The sequence below is a fragment of the Sminthopsis crassicaudata genome, chromosome 5 (assembly GCF_048593235.1).
Source record: "Sminthopsis crassicaudata isolate SCR6 chromosome 5, ASM4859323v1, whole genome shotgun sequence".
Classification (NCBI taxonomy): Eukaryota; Metazoa; Chordata; class Mammalia; order Dasyuromorphia; family Dasyuridae; genus Sminthopsis; species Sminthopsis crassicaudata.
Window position 1 is genome coordinate 22,185,284 of NC_133621.1, and position 18,253 is coordinate 22,203,536.

The 18,253-nt window shown below is 37.7% G+C and overlaps 1 protein-coding gene across 2 annotated transcripts in view; it reads right to left on the bottom strand.

Moving 5' to 3' along the window:
* Nucleotides 1–18,253, bottom strand: part of RBMS3 (RNA binding motif single stranded interacting protein 3) — a 1,412,069-nt gene that overhangs the window by 884,805 nt on the left and 509,011 nt on the right. For both annotated transcript variants that reach the window (XR_012482314.1, XM_074267882.1), the window contains exons 3-4: nt 18,001–18,135; nt 6,016–6,072 (exon numbers count right to left, since the gene is read on the bottom strand). Coding sequence is in view for 1 of the 2 variants with exons in the window: in XM_074267882.1 (XP_074123983.1) it covers nt 6,016–6,072; nt 18,001–18,135 (192 nt within the window). In the remaining variant the exon portion in view is untranslated. The remainder of the gene's footprint in view (nt 1–6,015; nt 6,073–18,000; nt 18,136–18,253) is intronic.

Here is an 18,253-nt window from a genome sequence, read left to right on the forward strand (position 1 = left end):
GGATGGAGGCACCCAGTCATAAGTCAAGCTTTTCTTCTGAAGAATCCAGGATGCTAGAAATGAGGGAACTTTGAAATGAGAACATCTGGAATTATGCTGTACCCTGGTAGATAGAAGGGCTCAGAGGGAAAGAGACAACAAAACCCTTTGCTACTTTCTGCCAGGGGCTCAGTTTTATTGAATCCGATCTTCCCAATTCCTTTCTGTCTTCTCCATTCCATTTCTCTTTTTCTTTCTTTCTGGCTCTATGTTTTTATCCTTGTTTACTGCATGTGTGTATGTTTGTATAAGTGTGTGTGAGTGTATGTGTATGTATGTGTGGATATATGTGTGAGTGTGTGTGGATATATGTGTGTATGTGTGTATGTAAGTGTGTATATGTGTATATGTGTGTGAGAGTGTGTGTATGTATATGTGAGTGTGTGTGTGTGTGAGAGTGTATGTGAATATAGTGAAGCCTATGGTCCCCTTCTCAGAAGAGTATGTTTAATTGAATACAGTATAGATTACAAAAAAGGAAACTAATTCTCCTGAAATATAGTTTTAAAATATATACTTGAAAAGTTCCGCAAAGCCCAAGTTAAGCACCCCCGTGGCGGGTAACACCATGAGTGCTGCTGAGAGACAGACTGTTTGGGCTCTGTGAAGTTTATCTATTGTTCAGCCTCTCAGTGGGCAGGTTTCTCTTCCTCCACATTGCTTTTGTTGAGGTTTATTCTCTGTATTCTGCCTCTTGCATTCTGCCATGAGCCTTCTGGATGCAGAATTGACCCTGGGTCTGGGAAGATTAGACCAACGGAGCACAGCTTTGTCAGTTCCCACTGAATGGGAAAGCCTTTAAATAATCCCCCTTGAGGTGGACAATGACCTTGGGTCCCAACTACAGGTACCAGGCATAGAAGGGGGGGACAATTTTGGCTTTGGTAGCTTTTGAAAACTCCCCATCCACTGAACTAAAATGTTTGCTCATGTTCTCCTCCCAGAAGGAAGCACCCACATGAAGGAAATGACAGAGCTTTGAAATGCTAAAGTATTACTCCTTTTCTGTTCATGATTTTGGACACAGGACTCGGTGTCGGAATCAAATATGAAGTGATAGGTACGGAGCTCCATTCAAGGTGTTATTCAGGTGTCATCAGCTGTGCCAGACCTTTCTCAGTCCCCACAGTGCTTAATACCTCCCTCAATTTAAAATATTCTATATTTGCTTTTTTATCTACTCTTTGGACATCTATCCAGATGCATTGTTTCTTTTAGCAGGAAGGAAGCACCTTGAGCAAAGGGACTGTTTTAATTAGTCTTTGATCCCCAGTGCCTAGCAACCAGGTTTCACAAAGGAAGCAACGGATCGATCAGCAATCAGTTAGGAAATGTGTTCTGTGCCAGGGATCGGACTAGGCTGGGGATAACGAGATAGAAATGAAACCATCTCCTTCCTCAAGGAAGTTCTCTGGAACAATAAGGGAGCAGAAAGCGGAAATGTGGAGAGGAGAGAAAATGAAATCCATGAGAAATAAATCTACAATGATTTTGTGAGGGAGACTGATCATTAACAGCTGGGGAAGGGGGAGAATCAGGAAAAACACTTGGGGGAGAATCAGGAAAGAACGCTTGGAGGAGGGAGCACCAGAGCTGAGTTTGAAGGGAGCTGAGATTCTAAGAGGCAAGGGTGAAGAGACAGAACCTTCCAGGGATGGCAGGCAGCCTGGGCCCAAGACGAGGAGGCAGCAGATGGATTGTCATGTGCCAGAAACAAAGCGTGGGCCAATTTTAATGGGAATGTGGCGTCAGTGTAGGGGAACAAACTGGAACAACTGGAATTTCCTTAGGACTGGGGCAAGGAACATCCAGCCCCTTAGAGCTCTTGGCAGGTGAGCATGTGTCCAGAGAGATGGAGATCAATTTGCATTAATACGTGCACAAAGGCAAACCTTTTTTGAGCTGTATAAGTGTATGGAGATTTCGATATAGGTATCTTTGTAAATATAAATGTCCATATGGTAACCTTTAGATATATACACAGGACATCGAGGTGCAGATTGCATATCTTTTCATAAGTATGTGCCAGCAGATCTATACATATGTATGAGGGCATTATATATATCCATGGTTTTTCATACATGTACGGATGTATCCATATCTATTTTTGTATCTGTATTTGTATTTATGTACACACATGCACGATCACAAGAACTGAAATCAAAAGTTGGTTTTCCTGCCCTTGGAAAGCAGTCTGGTTTCAGGAGAGGAAAAAAATGGATTTGAAGTCAGAGGACCTAGTTCCTTTGGGGTAACTGGACCATTTATTCCCTCTCTGGGTCTTACTTTCTTCATCTGTAAAATGAGGACTTGAATTAGAACATACAATGTCCCTTTTAACTTTGGGCCGATGTCCCTAGAGTCTCCCCAGTGATGGAGCCAAATGTGTCGGCCTGTCCTCATAGAACTTCTGCCTTTGCGTCCCCACGTATATTTATATGTTTATTGGTACTTAATCACTGTTTTTAGGGTGACTTTAGAGGTTGCTTCACAAATAGAGAAATACACTCTAAGATTCTCGCAGTAAGGGAGAGGCCCAGCAAAAAGTATCCTAAAGCCTTTGCCAGACACTCAAAGGCCCACAGGCCCCGGGCGGCAGAGCTGGTGCTGTGGTTCCGCCAAATCAGTCTCGCTCTCCTCACCTCACCACTTCCATTCTGAATCCGAGCTAGTGTGAGCAGTGAATAAGCGTGCAAGAATTGGGAGAAAGGAGGGCTGTGGAGAGGAAAGAAGGGCCTCCAATGTAGCATTTCTCAAGTGCCTCAGGAGCCAAGGGTTCAGGTTTGCAGTTCCAGCAAACTCTGTCTGCCCACAGCCCTAATGACACATCTGGAAACCCCTGCTGTTGGCATGAAAGCATTATGGATGGGGCCTCTGGAAAAATCTCCTGCCAGAAAGGGCTGTGGATTCTCAGCCATTCATGCTGAGCTTGGAATGCAACGATGGAGCAAAAGTTTCCAAGGCCGTTCCCCTGAGACACTGCACAGACACACAAGGAAGTTTCTATCCAGGGTGAGGGGAGGATGGTCAGGAGAAATAGAGGGAAAAAGAAGGGAAAAGAGGAAGAGAAAGAAAGGAAAAGGAGATGGGATGGAATGGAACAGAACAAGGCAAGACAAGGGAAGGAAAGGGAAGCCAAGGGAAGGAAAGGGGGGAGGGAAGGGAATAAAAGGGAACAGAAGGCAAGCAAGGGAAGGGAAGGCAAGGGAAGTGGGAAGGGAGGGAATGAAAGGGAATTGAAGGTAAGTAAGGGATAAGAAAGCAAAGGAAGGAAGGAAAGGCAAGGGAATGAAAGGGAATGGAAGGCAAAGAAAGGCAAGGAAGGCAAGGAAAAGAAAGGCAAGGGAAGGGGGAAGAAGGGCAATGTAAGGCAAGCAAGGGAAGGGAAGTCAAGGAAAGGAAATGCAAGGGAAGGGGGAAAGGAAGGGAATGAAAGGGAACAGAAGACAAGGCAAAGGAAGGAAAGGAAGAAGGGAAAGGAAAAGAAGGAAAGCGAAAGGAAGGGAAGGAAAAGGAAAGAAAAGAAAGTAAAAGGCAGAGAATGGAAGGGAAAGGAAAGGAAGTAAAAGAAAGAGAAGGAAGAAAGGGAAAGGAAGGGAAGATAAGGGAAAGAAAAGGAAGTAAAAGAAAAGAAAGGAAGGGAAAGGAAAGGAAGGGTAGAAGGGAAGAGAAAGAAAGGGACGGGAAGGCAAGGAGGGAGACTTAAACAAAATGAACATAGCTGGAACAAAATATTTACCATGCAATTAGATTTCATGCAAAGGAACCCTCAATTTTTTCCACTAAAGAAGTGGACAATGCTGTTTTTCAGGAGATGCTGAGAAGGGAGGCACCATCTAACATGTGGCCCAAGGAAAGGCAACGAAGAGCATGAGCTGTTCCTTAAGGGCAGGGATTCTGCTGTCTCCTTGAAGTGATTTAACATCCCCCAGCACCTCACATGAGGGCCTGAACACAGAGGGAACACAATAAAACTTTATGAGGTTTTTAAAGCACCTTTTATCCAAAGAGCTCAAGGCACTGTACAAATAACTCAACCACCTCCAGTAGGATACCTGCTCAGCGTCTCTGCATTAAACAACAGCAGAAAACACAACAAATGAACTCTGACTTAATGGAAAGGGACAAGGAGACACATGTGTCCTTTTTCCTCTAGTTCGAGCTTTCCTCTGCCTTGCCAGGGCTGCCCAACACAGAAACATAGATTCTCAGAGTTGGCAGGGATCCCGGAATCCCAGAGTGAGGGCTGAGCAGAGCCCTAGAGGTCATTGAACCCAATCATTTGACTTTGGAAACTGAAGGAAGTAAAGCCCCCAGTTCATCTTATAGCAAAATGATCAAAACAGAATTGGAGCCCATGTTGTCTGGCTCTGAATCCAAATTTCCTTCTACTATAACATGCAGATCGGGGAGAGGGATGGGATGGAAAGCATGCTGAGCTTGGCATTAAAGGACACAAGTGCATCTTTTTCTCTCTTATTTACTCCTGATATTCCTCTCCCATCTCTGAGACTGCACAAGCTGGGCCTGGGATGCCCTTCCTCCCAACCTCCCTGTCTGGTTCTTTAAAACACAATTCACGTGGTAAATGAAGAAGCCATCTCCCCCACTCACACCCAGATAAACTACTTTAGACTTGTGCATTATGCCCACAGGACCCTCCTCCTCCTCCTGTGAGATCACAACTGCCTTGGTACTCACGCCCCCAATCTCTGCCTCTGGAACCTCTCTGCTTACAGGAAGAAGCACAGCTTCCTTTTTGTGTGTGTTGTCATCCTCTATTAGATTGTAAGCATACTGTGGTCAGGAGATGTCTTTCTTTTTTATATTTTGTATACCCAGTACTTAGCATAGTGCTCAGCCCATAGTCGGCACTTATTAAATATTTATTTACAAATAAATATTCATTGACAGACTTATTGACTGACTGACCTCTCACATAAGGCCTTTCCTGTACCTGCTGAGTCAACTGCCTTGAAAATTACCTTTGGTCTATTTTATATGGCCTTATATGTATACAAGTTGGCTCCTTTCATTTTAGTTTCATTTTAATTTTGGTATCTCCAGCAAACAGCAAAATTCTAGGTGCATAAATGATGCTGAAGAAATGCTTGTTGATTGAGTTTATATCACAGCTCTGCTCCATATTACCTCTGAAACCTGAGCCAAGTCATTAACCTCTCTGTCCCACCAAATTTACACCATATTTTGCATGGTACATGGTGCCTTAAAGGAAGTCAGAGGATTACGAGTTCCTGATCAGCTGCTCACTCTCCCCTTCTTGTCTAAGAAACATAAAATGAGGCCTCCAAGATACATCTGGCTAGGGATCCTTGACCTCACTGAATGGCTCTAAAGATTATATGAGGCACTTTGCAAATTGTAAAGTATGCCAATATTGTTATTACTGTTATTATAGCAATATTGTTGGACTTTTCATCATCGCCTTCAGAATATTACAACCAGTAAGCAAAACTCCAATTCTCTTGGCTTCATTTCCAAGTAACTCAGCTGTGGGCTTTGATGAGGCTTCTTCCCCTACTTAGGTCAGATACTATGAACAGAGGGAGATGGCTCAATTTTCTCCTCCAAGTTGGTGTTAAGGGAAGGAGAAAAGTGTGTTTGGAAGATTGGGTTCATCTATTATCCATAGCAGTTGGTGGTCTATGTCTACAATAGTTGAGTAAGTCATCATGCCTTCCGAGGAAAGGTCCAGGTTACCGTACTTTGAAGGGAAGAAATTGGGTAGCTCTTACCCTCCTCTACTGACCTCAAAATCTGTGTATTTGGGAAAGTGTGAGCCAAGGAGACGAAAATGGCTGGCCATCAATGCCTGTGGAGTGGCTTGGAACTGTCAGTTCTTTGTTAGTTTTGTCCAGAATGTAGAAACTATGGGAAAAAAACATTCCAGCAAGGAGTATACAATCCTTACTGTAAGAACAAGTACACAAACACAATAAATGCTCTTCTACTTACAGAATATTCTATTGCAGAAATGGGGCAAGTCCCCAGGCTTCCGCGTCCCAGGCTTCTCTGAAATAAATGCACAGTGATTTAATTACTAAGAGACCCTCCAGCAGAGCTACTGTTACATAGCAAAAACAACAGAGTGCTCTCAGTTTGTATCAAAGCCCCCCTCCCTTCTTATGCCCCCACCCCTATCCCATAGATGCTAGCCAGACCTCAGCTGCCAATGGACCTGATTAAGACTGCCTCTTCAGACTTATTTCCAAATACTATGCCAGCCAGCCTGGCTGAGATAACTCCTTGACCCTGACATTTATTATCTATGTAGCCTTAGTCATATATCTTACTCTAGGTGTATCTCAGTTTCCTCAAATGTAAAATAAGAACATGGTACAAGATGCTCTCTAAGGTTCATTATAATTTTAAATCAATTATCTTAGCTGGGCCTCAAGTTTCCCTGTCTGTAAAAATTAGCGGGTTGAACTCAATTTTCTAAAGGGTTCCTTTGAGCTCTTAATCTTAGGCTAATATATTTTGTATTCACTGATTTTTCTGCCTTTACAAATAACATTATCCTTAGCCTGTTATATTCATCGATGGAGTTATATTCCTAAGTTACCTATCATTCAAACACCAGTTCAGATGTCAGCTGCTCCAGGAAGTTTGACCTGATTTTCCTATTGTGGTCACCTTTCCATTCTCTGAACATATACAGTTGTTATAATCTGTGCCGTTTTTAAATTTGTAGGTTGAAAGAAGGAGGGGTCAGACTTGTGATGTGAGCTTGCCGGGGAATTCCCACTGATGATGAACTGAATGAATAAATGAACAATCTAAAACAATCCATAGATAAAGCAAAAATCTCCCTGCCAGCCCTGCTCTGCCTTCCCTTCCAAATTTTCCCCAATGTAGTACAAATCAATAATCCTGCCCTGACTATTGTCTAGTGAAAGGGCTAACGAGGAAAGAAACAGCTAGAAGGCTATCAGTGTAAGAGAGAATCAGAGGGTTCACGGAATCCATGAACTAAGGATCTTGTTCAGCCTTTTGATGATCCCAAGTTGGCTGTATTTTAAGACCCAAACTCCTCCCTAATGACATCTCTGAAAAGAAATTTTAGATTCATTCTTGTGGAAATGACCATGAGAAGAAGCTAAACCGAATAACCACAGGCAGATTAATTGGGGCAAAAACCTTGTAATGTGCTTATAAAATTATATGAAGATGAAAGGAAAGAGGATAGAATCATATGGGCTCCATAGAACATCATTTTATGTCCCAATCCCTGAAGCACTAAGCTTCAATTACCATGAATATTTTATCCTGCCCATCAACAAATATTAGTGGGAATAAAATTATCAGGCTATTTTAAATGGTCCAATCCCTTTAGATCTCCCACCATAGTAACTGTCTGATTAATCCTTAGCAGGCGGGATTGGCCCCAGGCCAAGGCTATGAGGCAGACATCTCTTTTAGACACATTTTCCTGCTATCCCTTCCCCTTTTATTATTTCAGCACTAAAAGGCGATAGTCTGGTAAAAGCAGAAGAAAGTGCTGGATGTGAAATGAGATTCCAATCCCAGCTCTGTCATTTCAATGCCTAACTCATTTCATGACTCTTCAGTTTTGTGATCTGAAATATAGATGGCCTCTGTCATTCCTACTAGATGTATATCTATGATCTACGCTGTGCTCTTTTTGAGTCTCATTTTCCTTATCTGTTAAATATAGGAATAATACTAGTAAGTGCTAAGTTCCCTTCCAGTCTGCCTAAAGCCTCTAACTTAATGACATATACTACTCCCCTCATCCCTACTCCCTAATCAAATAACTTCCTGATGTTTCCATGCCCTTTGCCATCAAAGCCGCCATTAGGAAATGATGGGATTTTGAGACTTCATGGGATCTATGATCTCGTAAATGTGGGCGCTTTGCCCAGTTGGGCAGTTCACAACCTATCCATGTGCTCCGATCCTATGTGGCTCTTCCCCAAATCTTGTCCTAAATTTGCCATCCCTATCCACAGAGCAAAGACCTGTTCTCTAGATCTCTCCCACTCAAGGAATTCACTCACACTAAGACATTAGTGGACTGATGAGGTCAACCCTGTTACATATAAATGTTATTTTCATTTTAACTTGGAGAAAACTTTTAATACAAAAATGAAATCCATCTTGACTAAATATGAGGAATGAATGTTAGAGAGAAAGGCTTCTTAACACCATGCAAAACCTTGCGAGCAGTTACCCTCTTCAATAATGGGGTCTCTGGCCCTCTCTAAAGGACCTCAATAAAAATGCCCCCTTAGATATAGTAACTTGTACATATCAAGTTTCATAGAGATTTCTTTCTCTTCTCCTCAAATTCTAGAGTTAATTGAACTCTGGCTATGGATATTTCAATCAAGATGTTTTAAATCATTTCTCCATGACTGCTTCTTCTGTACTTCCATGATTACAACCACCTCAACTGAACTGCTTCACTGTGCTATGATTATATAATAAATCACCAAATCAAAATCTTTTGAGAAGGCACCAGATTTTATAGTCTTCTCACACTGGTTCCCAGTGTTTCCTTAACTTAGACTTATAGATATAGAGTTGGAAATGACCTGAGAGATCAACTTTACAGAAATTTAAACACTAGAAAAAAATTGATTTTTCTTCTTTTTTTTTTTTTTCATTTTTTGCAATGAGTTGACATAGAAACCGGTCTTTAGACAGGCTACTATCTTGACATTATTTCTTTCCATTTTTAAAATCTTCTCTGGGCTATTGCAAAGGTCAATTGTTATAATCTACACCAAGGTCCTCATTTCACAAGTGAAAAAACTGAGGTCCAGAGAAGTTATGACCTCTGTAAGGTCACACAGGTTACTAATAATTAGGAGCGCTAAGATCTTAGGTTCTTTGACTCAGATCCCAGACTTTCCTCACTATACCATTTTGATTGATGATAGAATTATAAGGCTTAAAACAGGGAGTCTGCCAAGAAGAGAAGAAGGCCACAAATATAATGGATGGTTCTTCTGGGAAGGATCTATAAAAGACCCACATAGAAGAATTATTTAGGATTAAAAGATTCAGTTGCCATTGTATCAATACATAGAATATTGGGATCAGCAGCCTTCCAAATTCAGTTTAGTATCGAAATATCTCAGAGAAAGATTATACTAAGATTACTAAGATTATGGAATAACTGTCTTTGGCCTGAATTATCTGGATAATTGTTCCAATCTGACATTGGACTGCATATCAATCAATATAAATGAATGAATAAAAGAATACACATACATATATATATATATATACATACATACATAATACACATAAAACAATTAGCCAGGCCAGTTTATGCATAATTGACCTTCAGAGTGGCCAAATTTATAAGAATTAATTAATAGGGCACTTTAGACATTTATCTTTATTGTGGGAACAAGGACTGGAGCTATGATTTCATTAAAGAGATCTCCTAGAAATCAAAACTCCTTCTATCAATGGGAAAATGGGTTGCTAAGCAATTTGATTCCATCTAATTACAAGTATGTTTTCAAAGAGTAGTAAATACTTTGGATAGATAGCACCAAAGTGCTTTACAAAGGAGGAAGGAGAAGCATGAAGTTGTCAGAAGTGTAATGGGAGGTTACAGCGTAGGGGCTGACAAACACCTGACAATTGACTGACTCTCTTTAGCTGTTAATTTATTTCAGCCTCTTTTCTTAGTGTTCCTACTAATGACTTAATTTCAAAGCAGAGATTGTCTGAAGGAGGAAGAGGGATGGCCATAATTTCTTGTCTAATTTCAAATATTATTGCTGAGATCAAATGGGAGATAAAATATTTAAAGTGATGTATGAAAGTTAAATCTCCATGGTAATGCTATCTCCTTAGTATACCATAAAGCAATGTCCATTACCCACTTTCTTAGCTGATGTGTTGTTTGTCTCACAATTAAACCAATAAAAATGAAAGATATTAATCAAGAATTGTATCTTTTCTCCTCCTCTTCATTTCACAACTATAGCTTGTTCCTTGACTATTCCCTCTTTTCCTCTAGTCACTGATAAAGAGGGAGTCCTCCTCACCATAGCCCACTAGAACTATACCACAACTATCTATTGTCACTCTTATTTTCTCTAAGAGATTTCTCCATTTCATACACTCTTTCTTTCTCTAATCATCAGCCTTTTTTCCTGTGTACCAGTTCCTTTCCTGTTGCCTACAATCATATTCAAGTCTTTCAAGGAAAAAAAAAGAATAAAAAAGGGGAAAACAAAGAAACAATTAGAGAAAAAGAAAAAAATAAAATAAAGAAAGAAGAAGGGAGGAAGGAAAAAGGACAGAAAGAAGAAATAAATAATTGAAGGAATTAAAGAAAGAAAAAAGGAAGGAAGAAGGAAAAAGGAAGAATCAAAGGAATGAAGAAAAAAACAAAAGAAGGTACAAAGGAGAGAGAAATTATTTCTTCACAGCCTGGCCTCTACCTATCTTGCATGTCTTCTTTACCCATCATCCCCTTCCAGATACTTTATAATCCAACCACAATTGTCTACTAGTCAGCAAGTACAGCATACTTCATCTTTACTCTGTCTGTCTTTCCTTCCTTTCTACACCTGCCTCTTAGAATTGATGGTTTCCTTATCTACCCAAAGCTACCTTATATTCCTTCTGTATCAACAGGATATTCCAAATGTTTTAGGGCAGATTTAAGCTCTTAAAATTATATGTGCAGATATCCATATATAAGTGTTTTATCCCCTATTCAAATGTAAGTTTGAGGCCTAGGACTATTTCACTTTTGTCATTGTATTCCCAATACTTAGAGTTCCTGACAGAAAAGGCAATTCATAAATGCTTGTTTGTTCAGTGATTCAGGGAAAATTAAATTCAGGAGATGATTTTAGTAGTGGAATCACTTGATTAACTATACCATAAGCTTCAGAGAGTTTTATTAGAATGAAACTATGATTTTATTGGTGTAGGAATATCTTGGTGAGGAAGTACCTTAGAGATGCCTGGGAATATTGAAAGTTTAAGTGATCAGCCCAGAGTCATATAATTAGTATCCAAGGTGGAGTCCTGCCAAGAAGTCAAGACCTCTTTTCATTAAACCATTCTGTCTTTCATCTTGGTATTAATCCCAAATTTGTTTTATTGAAATTTTTAAATCAAAATTTTGATTTTTATAATCAAAAGACAATTATTTCTGGGTGACTCCCTCTCAAGATGCTATTTCATTAGTTTTGACTAAATTTGGGAAGCTTGTTAGCCTTCACAAAGGGTGTCATTAAGAAGGGCAGTGGGGAAACCTAGCAGCTCATTTTCACATTGCCTTATTGAGAGAAAAGTTAGAAAGCTTTGAAGTATTACTTCTGAGATATTTTAGTGACTGTATTATAAAGAAATGACTTAATTATACAGCACCCCAAATTTTTATTTGGTTCATTATTTGTATCCATCCCTTGGAAGGAAAAGGAACAGCCAGATTGCTATGATACATTTGGAGTAGATCAAATTCCCTCTCTATTACTTAAGTTTCCAAAAGTCCTTGCCTTTTTTTTTGAGCTTCGATTACTTATCATCCTCTGGATTCACTTGCCTCCAAGGTCTCTTAAGCCTGTGAGTATTTGATCCTCTAATATCTAGTAGACATTTTCAACTTTCTAACTCTTATCAATTGGTTTTCTCTTTGAAACCTTTTGAATATCCTCCTCTCTTATTTGCTAGTTATCATTTAATTTTTCTCAAGACTCATGAGGGTTATTAATTATATTTAATTGTTGAATTTCACATGTTTTTTTCCAATCAGTCTCACCAGTCATTCTAGCCTTAAGATGCTTGAATGACTGTGAAAGTATCTTTGAAACAGGTGCAGGACCATGTTTCTATTCTACTAACTCAAAATCAAAGCCCCTCCACAGTGGCAAAGAACTTGGGGATCAGCTGTGACAGAGGGTGACAGGAATTCCCCCTTTAAAACACTAAATATTTTTATATAGACAGTATATAGCTAGAATAAAATTCATTAAAAGAGGAAAGAAAAAAGAGAATAAGATTTACTCATATGAGTGGAAAGATCTGGTGATGAATAAAGAAAAGAAGAAAAGTTTAGGAAAAGCTCTTAGAGATACGTAAGTATCTTTAAATAATTTAGAACTTTTGTATGGAACAGAGATTAGACATGTTTTCTCTGGCCCCAAGGGCAGCTAGAGCTTTAAATCTGGAGTCAGGAAAACCTGAGTTCAAATCCAGCTTCAGGCACTTAGTAGCACAGCTGAGCAAAATTGGCAGCTGGGAAATTACTTAACTTCTTTTTGCCTTAATTCACCAGAGAAGAAAACCATTTCAGTACCCTTATCAAGGAAAATCATTGAAGAGTATGGTCCCTAGGATCTTGAAGGGCAGGATGTGATGGAACTACAACAATGTGGCTTCAATGAGTTATATTTGTGAAAAGGGAAATTTAAGCAGAGTATTAAAAAACAAAACAAAACACTGCCCAATGATTTAAGCTATGCAAATGGAAAGAGCCATTTGGGGAGGTAGTGAATTCCTTGTCATTGGAGATATTAAAGAATAGATGCTTACTGCAAAGTAGTTTGTTAAGGCAGTCTTGTCCAGGTAGTTCAGGGGATGGATGATGGCTTTGGAGGTCCCTTCTACTTCTGATATCACAGGGAATGTCTATTGAGTACTGAATGTGAAACTGAGGCTGTAAGAATGGAAAGGAGTATTTCACAGTATAAATGTTTCTTTTATCTTGGTAGATCACCTCTTCAAAAAACAAGGTAGAAAGTGGGCAATGGCCAACATGTCTCAACAGAGTCCAAAGCAAGTCATTCTATGCACTGTCTTCTTCCCCATAATCAACCCAGATTATTTACATTCTGGGGTTGATTCCTGAGATATTTTCTGCCATGAGTCATCCTATGCTTCATCTGCCTTTCTGGTTCTTGGCTTTTCTGTTTCAATTCAGCTCATGTTTTAGTACTTATTCTTCATTTCTTTCTAGATTTTTACCTCCCATAAATACCTTTTGGTCTTTTTCCTTGATTTGAAGGGTTGAGGTTGTTATTGTTGCTGTTATTGATATTGTTTTTCATCATCTTCACCTTCATCATCATAAAAATAAGTTTATCTTCAATATTCAAATAGAAATTGAATTGGGAGAATCACCATCCATTTCATGTCCTCTTATGTTTAGTGTAGACTGTCACACAGGTAGATAGTGTTAGTTCATTTTATACATGAATAAAAAAGATTAAGAAATAAGCTTCTCTTCTGTAAGACTACTGGAAGCATCTTTGAGGCAATTCTAGCTGCGGACAAGAAAATTGAGATGATATGTCTCCATTCTGTTTTCACATAGTTCTGACTCTTTTCCTAAGTCTAAATTTGAGCAAAAAAGTTCTTGCTGTTCTTGTTGTTCCATGTAATTTGGAGATGATAAGAATTTGGGATGGTGATAACAATTGAAAAATAATTTTAATAGATCTTTTAAAATCTGGGTAATAATGGGCAACCTGTGATAAAACTCTTGTTCCAAGACAGTTTATTGATTGAACTCTTAAGGATACCTTGAGTTTTGTATTTGTAGTAAAGTGACTTGTCATCTCTGCTTCCAGAGGACAGGTAAAAAAGGGGAAATGATGAAAAGAAAACTATTTTGGAGTTAGGCAGTAGGGTTCAAACCTTGCCGCTAACAATTACTGTACAGATAACACTGGAGAAATCACTTAAATTTCTTTACTGGAAGATTAGGGCACTAGACTAGATGACTTTACACATACTGTTTCAGCTGTACAATTGGATCTAATTTTGGAGTATAATACTGGACAAGTAATTTTGTCTTTTTAGGTAAGAAGAAAGTGCCAAACTGTTGAAGCCTACAGTAATACATTGCACATTGAATATTATAATTATCTGGTTCTCCTTCCTCTTCTAATTATTATTGTTATGTCATTTTCTTCTTGTGTGATAAAGTTCTCCCAAAAGTATTCCTAGGGCAAGTCACTATTCTGTTATATTTTTTCTTTTATTTTTTAAATTTTTTTTCTATAGACCATAGTGTTGATGGAAAAAAAAAACATTACCTTTCAAAATTGAATAAAAGAATTGGAATTCAGTATCCTTCTGTAGCTCAATCAAAGCTTCTTTTGGAAGAATAGCATGACAAAGATGATAGAGTCCTCATACTGTTCTCATATGGTTCTCATTTCTTCTGGTGCTTTTATAGATTTTGAACATTTTTTATCCCATGTTTAGATTAGAGATGATGAGTAGTAGAAATGGTTACACCTATTAAAAATGTTCTTCTTAATCATTTTTTATGGATTAGTGCTACCTGTTTGTGATTTGGTACAACAATTTTTTTTTCTGTTATAATATTTCAGTTCTCTTATTTATTGAATTATCGAAGATATGTTGAGGTCAGGATACATATATTATTTGACCTTGTTACCTGTTAGGTTGTAATAGCATTTTAGATGCATATTTCCATCCACTAGGTCATGTTATTCATTCATTCAAAGCTATTATAGTTTCAGAATTTTTGGTAATTTGCTGCAGTTTCAATTGATTGCATTAATAATCTACATGGATCAGTAAGTCTGTGCTCTTTCTACAGCCCTATCCTTAAGGAGAACCCATTTATAATTTTTTGTGGCAATGACTTGATCTTAAATTATCACCATAAATGGCTCCGTTTATGTAAATGAAAGTTACATAACTCAGTCACTTGTCTGATGCTTCTTTGATCAAATGAGATAATATTTGTAGATTGCTTAGCACAGTGCCTGACACAAAGTTGATAAATACTCATTTCTTTCTCTTTTCTCTTGTGGTTGGTAAAGTTTATGTAGATGTTGCTTGTGAATATGGTGAGTCTTTGATTCCACTGTTGGATCTTAGTTATTTTTAAATAAACTACATTTAGAAGTAAAGCACTTTTGATTACACTCATTCAGTAATATGCAAATATTGTCTACCTTTATTATTGCTCAAAAATGAATCGATGTCTGCCTGTTCCAGAATTATTTTTGTAAGTTTTTAAAACTATTTAAATTTTCTCTCAAAACATCTAGCAGCCTTTTTCTTTCTTTATGATGACTTTGTGTTGTTATTTGTAGATAATTAATTGTGATAGGACTTGTACACAATGGATTACTTATAAGTTTTGTCAAATCTACTTTTAAAATTATCATTGTCTCATTTTTCTCATCTTTCCTCCCAAATGAATTAGATAGATGTAGTCATAGGAAGAGTTGTACACTGCTACTATGCTTTATTACAAATGTGTATCAAATGACTCACTTTTATAAAGGAATAAAGTATGGGCAAAACAATTCATTTCCTATAAACTCATTGAAAATATCTTGGGATAACACATTATTGATATTTTTTTATTATAAATCCTTGATGTTTTGTTGACAAACATTAACAACTTTAACATAATCTATTCTTTTTATTCAATGAGACAATTGGGTTTAAGTGATCTGCCCCGGGTCACACAACTAGAAAGTATTAAGTGTGTGAGATCAGATTTGAACTCAGGTCCTCCTAACTTCAGGGCTGGTGCTCTATACACTGCACTACCTAGCTGCCCAAAATAATCTATTATTTTAAGATATATATTAATCATCATTTAAACACAATTATACCACCACAAGTTATGTTCCTGTAATCAAACCAATCAGGTGCTAAACACCAGGAAAGTAAGGCAAACAAGGAAGCAATATCCTTAAAAAAGATCCATAGAAGTGATGATCCATAAAGGACATCTATTGCAAAGATTGAATTCAATTATCTGTAATAAAAGTGGAATATTTTTGCATATATGAAGGCCTACTCCAGTGACTTATCATGCTACAGAAACGAAATTAAGTTTCTGAAAGCTGCCATAGTGAAGTACTAGGTCTGGCACATTGAACCATGCTGTAAATACTGTCTTCAAGTACTGTCTTGGTGAAGGATTGTGTCTGATTCATGAAGACCAGTCAAGCATATCCTAAAGAGATCATCACCATGAATTTGTTGGCAGTGTGAATCCATGAAACAAAGGAAAACACAAAATGGCCCTTATTTTTGTGTGGTCTTCCATTTCATCAATGATATTGGCAAAACGGTGGGAGAGAGGTGGTAAGAATAAAATTAATAAAGCAAAGACCATCCAGACATGTTGGTTTAGCTGCTGTTTGCATGTTTAATATGATGATCCTTTACTAGTGATCAAGGGATGCTTTTCTACTGAAAGAAGTGAATTACATAAATTTTGATATTCTTGCTAGAAATCAAACTAGGCAACACAAGAAATTTATAACTGAATGGGATGAAGAAAGATGAAAATAAGAAAAAAGGTATAGTTAGTTTTATCACATGTTCAAAGACAACATTCTTTTACGGGACAGCTAATTATTTCATATTCATAAGTGCTAAGTATTTGCAAAAATATCAGTACTAGAAAATAATTGCAACTTCTGCAATATCATTTATTGAAGAGTATTGGAATATAGATAAATTCTATTAGGAACTTAATAAAAACCTCTCATATCAAATCAATATACCTTTTAATACTGGATGACTTCAATTTGAAAAGGGCAACAGAAGATAATGGAAAAATATATTGGAAAACAGGGTCTAGCAATAAGAAACTAGAGAGGCCTAAGGCTATATACTATAAAGAAGCTTCCCAACCTATATGTCACGAATATTTTCTGGATAGAATAGGAAAGCATTGGACATAGAGAGTACAAAGGATCATTCCATGTTGAAAATGATTATATCTTGGTGGGAACCAAATAGTCACTGATGTGAGGATGATTCCCAAATCATCTGCCTCTGTACAATTAGATCATTGGCTTGTTAGAGAAAATATGAAAAAAGCAATCCAAATCAGAGTCAAAATAACATATGGTACACAATTGAGGGACCTGTAATCTGAACTACTTAGACAAAACAGTTTAGAAACAATTTAGAAATGGATAAAAGAACATATAAAGGTACAGAACATTACAATCTCCGAAGGAAATTTAAGCTACAAGACAATCACCACAATAATAGGATCAAAAAAGACAGAAACTTCCTCAACCAACAAACATTTGATCCTCATATCAAGGGGGGAAAAATAACACCTTAGAAAAATACCAGTTTAAAATATAAACCCATATATAAAATCTTTCAAAGGAGATTTGTGGAAATTAATGTTATCATTAATTCATAAAACAATGAAATGTAGTGAAGAAAAGAATTCACTTTTATAGTCCACTGAGTGGAAACTTAACTAAACCAAATCATCCAAGGGCAGAAAAGTATAAAACTTCAGACTGTAGAGAACATATAAAATGCAGACGATAATAATAAACTCTTTCAATAGCCCTGGATTTACCACATGTATATTATAATATCACAATGCTATAGGAAGACATATAGTACTAAAGATGAGCAAGGGAGCTGGACAAATACACCTAGAAAAGCTCTATCCTGGAGGAATACTTTTTAAAAACATCATTGAGAAAGTGATTCTGATGACATCTGGATGTGGGGAGAATACCAAACACTTGAGGGGGGTGTAATCAACTAACAAAATATCATAAATTACTGACCATTATGCCTACTTTCCCACCAGAGCAACAATCTTATAAGTATAAATCTACATATACATCAAGGGTATCCTTGATGAAGGTATGATGAAGGCAAGTTTTTCTAAGTACTATATTTTTTTCTAATTGACCACATCCTTATAGTCACAACTGACCAAACATTATAGAGAATATGAGACCCCACTATGACTATCAGTTGACTATTTTAAAAGCAATTTGATTTATAGGACAAATTACCACCTTAAAGGTTTTCCTTCAACAATGGATTTCCCATGCACGTCAAAATCACGTTTCCTTGAATGATGTAATAACAGATAACTTTGTTCGACAACCCTCTGACTATCAATATCAAGCGAAGCAAAAAAATAGGGAGTGTATGGTCACCAAAGGTGTTTACCATTGTCATGGAGGATGTCCAGCGCAGAGTCCAAATCAAAGAGGGATTCCCTATAGATGGTGATGTCCTCCAGATGCTGTTGTTTGCAGATGGCATTGTGCTGATTGCATCAAGCCCGGAACATTGCAGAGCCTCCTAAATGAGATCCATAATCACTCAAAAGAGTTTGGCCTAATTTTCCACATAGGAAATACCAAGTGGATGAAGAATCCCTCTAGTCCAGATTATGAATTGCAATCAAATGGACAACTCA